This window comes from Camelina sativa, chromosome 2 (genome assembly GCF_000633955.1).
Source record: "Camelina sativa cultivar DH55 chromosome 2, Cs, whole genome shotgun sequence".
NCBI lineage: Eukaryota > Viridiplantae > Streptophyta > Magnoliopsida > Brassicales > Brassicaceae > Camelina > Camelina sativa.
Genome location: NC_025686.1, coordinates 5,682,824 through 5,687,080, shown reverse-complemented (window position 1 = coordinate 5,687,080; position 4,257 = coordinate 5,682,824). Strand labels below are relative to the sequence as shown.

At 39.6% G+C, this 4,257-nt stretch overlaps 1 protein-coding gene across 1 annotated transcript; it reads right to left on the bottom strand.

Annotated features, from left to right (window-relative positions):
- LOC104748834 (putative F-box protein At3g23950) lies at positions 2,381 to 3,691 on the bottom strand. The gene has a single exon (XM_010470421.1). It carries the CDS (start codon positions 3,689 to 3,691, stop codon positions 2,381 to 2,383), a length of 1,311 nt encoding a protein of 436 aa, XP_010468723.1.

Genomic DNA, 4,257 nt, shown 5'->3' with positions numbered 1-4,257 from the left:
GGGTGAAAAATTGGGATGGGTTCCAGCTGTAAGATGGATTTTTTTGCTAAGGGATCTTTTTCAGCTTCCCCTACTGATTTTTTGACCCTCGCAATCTTTGTAGATTGATCTTCTCCATTTGCTGCTAGGAGGTACTGTCTCATTCCTTCTAGTACTTCCGGAGCAATTCTAGATCTACCTGTAAGAGAATCTGTTCCAACCTGATCTTCTCTCAAAACACCAAACAAAGGGTCTGATTCTTTCAAAATCACAGACTTCTTTGGATTATCTGATGGATTCCCAGATCTCTTAGCCAAGGCTTCCTCTTGACTCCTTTTTTTGAAAAAGGGACAGACTTCCCTTTCATGAGTCAGCCTTTGACACTCGTAACATCGCTTTTGAACTCTTTCATATTGAAACTTAACTGTTGTGGTACCTCCTTTGATATTTATCACATTTGATCTTCTTAACGGTCTAGAAACATCAAAGAGAACTTTCACTCGAACGAATTCCTGGAGCTGAGGTCTATCTGGGTCAAAGGCAACCTCGATAACTTGACCTATTAGTTCTCTTAGAGAAGTAATAGCTGGAACCGTAAAGTGATTGATGGGCAGATTTCAGATCTGAACCCAAAGAGGGATGAGCTGAAGGTAGTTTGGCGGTGGGGAATCATACCATCTGTCTACCGCTATAGACCATTCATTAAAGGTGTGAGCACCTTTGTCAAGAACCTCTTGAAGATCATACTCTGTGTTGAAAATGAACTGAAATTTTTCCTTGGAGAGAGCAATTCCAGTGGTCTTTCTCCATTTTTGCCACTTACGGGGCATATTCCTGATCAGATCTTGCATATCCTGGTAATCTGGGTTTAAAAGTCTTCCAATCAGACTTAACTTGTTTCGCTGAACAGAGGAGAACCCAAGCGAATCCGGCATATCAAATGGAACGTCGTCTTCTTCCTCTTCCAAAGACATAGCCATTAAGGCCTTATCCATTGTTGCTGACATCTTGAAGAACGATGAGAAAAAACCTGAAGAGAGGTGATGAAATTTCTTGGAAACCGAAGAACAGACAAAGAAGAACACTTGAAATAGATCTGAATTTAGGTTTCAGTTGGTAAAACACGAGAGAAACACGAAAAACTTCGATTAATTAACCCAAATACTCTCTTTTCAGATCTAATGGAAGACACTAGACGAAAAAGAGGGTCCTATGCCCAAAAAAAGAAACTGAAATTGTTTTTCGTGAATTGATATTATTCTCTTTTACGTTCAACTAAACGATGCTGTTGGGGTTTATTAAATAAAAACGAAATTAGTTGTGTAGCTTAAAGAATAAACCAATAAAGAGAGATAATAACTAGATTATATTTTCATCGTTTGGTTCTAAATCTTAAGGTTGTTCTGTTATGTGATATTTTGTCTTCTCTGTGGTTTTATTACAATCTATCATAATATTTCATTAATTTAATTGTGTGGTACGGTGGACTCTTATTTTCTCCAACATATCATATTCTCATGCCTAATTGATTTAGATGTCCATGTGCGATGCATCTCAAATGCAACTTATGTCAAATCATGCTGAACAAACTTCTAAGAAACCAAACAAGTGAGTAGTTTGTTTGGTTTTGGCTTTTCGTTTGACAATTCTTTTTTCCTTACAGTATTTAGATTTCTATTTTAGTTTTGCTTTTAATGTTTTACGACATATATGTGTACTATATCTATAGATATATTTTTAATCAAATATGTTTATAGTGTATACCTTACATATACAGCCGTATATATACGGTGGTCGTATTTTAGAAGTACTATAACAATGGTACGATGCATAATGAAGGCCCAGGAGGCTCATGATGTCGATATATATTATCCAATAGAAGCCCACTTTTGGTCAATGTATTGTGAATTGTGGAATGAAGATGCGATAGGTTGACAATTGACACCATATCGAATACGTGTGCATGCATGACCAATGTGACATTTATGGGCTCCGTTGAACATTCATGCTGTAAGATTTACAAATGGTGTTATGAGCTAAGAGTGATAAAAATGAGTTCTTCCGACTGAATCTTTTGTAGATGAAACAGAAGCAATTGTTATGTCGTCAGTTCAAGGAATTTAGGAGCATATTATGAATCTGAGTCTCTGGAATTGTTAGTTAACTTGGGTTCAGACAGGACGGTACTGAACATTTTAGAAAAGTATGGTAATTAATTAATTCATCTCCTCATGGCTCCAAATCACATCCCACAAAGTGCTTAAGAGAACAATCGAAATCCTAATAAATATGGTTTTTGTGGGATACATACTAACTAGTATTATAAAAGAAAAATAAAAACTCAAAAACTGAAAAGAAGCAAATGACAAAAACAAGCTTAATTGAATAGAAACATGCATAATCAAGAAGAAAGCTGAGGGAGCGGATTCAGCCAACGTGGTAGAACGTACTGTGAAAAGTAGAGGTTGTGAAAACCACCTAATAAATTATTAAAGAAGATTGGATGGATCAAGTCCATATACTCCTTGCAACCGCTAAAGCTCATGATGCAACCATCCATAGACTTGTTCCCCTCATCATCTTCTGATGATGACTCCTCCTTGTGAAGACTAAACTTGTGTGTCCTCAAGTTTAACAAGACCAAACCGTTCTTGTTCCTACTCCACAGGTATATGATGTCGGAGTTAAAAGGATGCATTACCACAGGGAAATAATCAGCACCAAACCTGTGCAAGGACGAGTTGGTGTTGAGTTTCCACGAGAGTTTCCATGACTTAGGATGATCATTCGTAGAGACTAGCCTCCAAACCCTGATTGTACGGCCTCCATTATCATTGAAAACGTTGCAGTACACCACAAATCCCGCAGACGTTGTGATAGTTCTCTTGAAACGCTGGTTCCGTTCAAATCGCTCAATACCAGGAAAAGGTATAATATTAAAGTAGTCAAGATCATCATCACATCCATTATAGAAATCATAGGATGCAACATAATTTGCGTCATAGGAGCAACCGTACGCAGCAAGCCAGTGGAGAACCCCGTTCAAAGGAACATAATATCCTAGTCTAGACCAGAACAAGGAACGGACACAACGAGCCCTTTTGTTTTTCCACAATCCTGTTTGAGAGGAATATATCATGAAAGTGAGTTCCCTAGATAATGGAGTTGATGCTAACATCCAGACAACCTTGTAACCCACGACAACACCCTTTTCAATCTTCGTAACCAACCCATTGTCGCTGAAATGTCGATTCTCTTGTAACCTCACGACATCGAAAGCAGAGAGATGTGAAGGAAGAGGGATCCGTGCCCATTGTCGCAACAAGGGGTTCCCGACATGATACATTAGTTCTCCTTCGACGGTCTCGGTGTAAAGCAATACAATACCATCCGTGCAGCTCAACACAGAACTTTTTCTCACTGTGGTCTCGGGAATGTGATGCATGTAAGAGCCTAAGGAATTGGTAAGTCCCCATCTCTCACATCCGTGGTGTCCCAAGATTTCAAGCGACACTCTTTTGTCCCTTGTGTTCATGATTGACCACGACACGGAGGTGGATTTCAGTGATTCGTAGAGATCTCGGAAGAAGTCGGAATCGATTAAACATTTCCATTCTTTGCACACTGATCTGAATCTGGCGATGTTCCTCAGTGATACTTGAGCCAAGACTTTTACCAGTGCTTCCTCTGGACACAATTGTTTGAGAACCATTTTTTTTTTGTTTCTTCTCCATTAGAGTTTTAGATTTAGGGTTCTCTATCCTCTTCCTCTTTATAATGAAAGAGTACGTAAATGTAAAATAATACCGTACGCCCGTATTTATAGGGAATCGTGTCGGTTCGTCTAGGAAAAATACCATAATACCCTCTTCTCTTGAAAGGGATATTTATGGGCTTTTTCCTGGGCCGGGCCCTTTTGTTGGGGTTGGATCCACCCCTAAAAATAGTCCCCCCCCCTCGCCTCTAGTTCGTAGTCTTTAGGCGAAGGACTGCGCGTGGGATGATATAGAATAGCGCGTGAAGGTGCAGTTTCCAACGTTGAGGGTCGAATCGTCGCGTTCGGTGCTTCGAGCGCGTGAAATCCGGAAGTTGGATCGTCATGGAGCGCATGCTGCAATGATGACGTTTCTGGATTCTTCTTTCCCCCCCCCTATAAATATCGCTTCCTCTCTAATCTTGTTATCTTCTTCTCGTGTTTTTGGTGCTTCCGTCGTTCAGGTATTTTTCCATTCTTCTATCTCGTCGTTATATTGCTTTTAGTGTGTCGTCGCTTTTTTT

Bases quoted from the DNA above. Each gene is read 5' to 3' on its own strand.
- LOC104748834 (XM_010470421.1), bottom strand. From the start codon at position 3,691: ATGGTTCTCAAACAATTGTGTCCAGAGGAAGCACTGGTAAAAGTCTTG.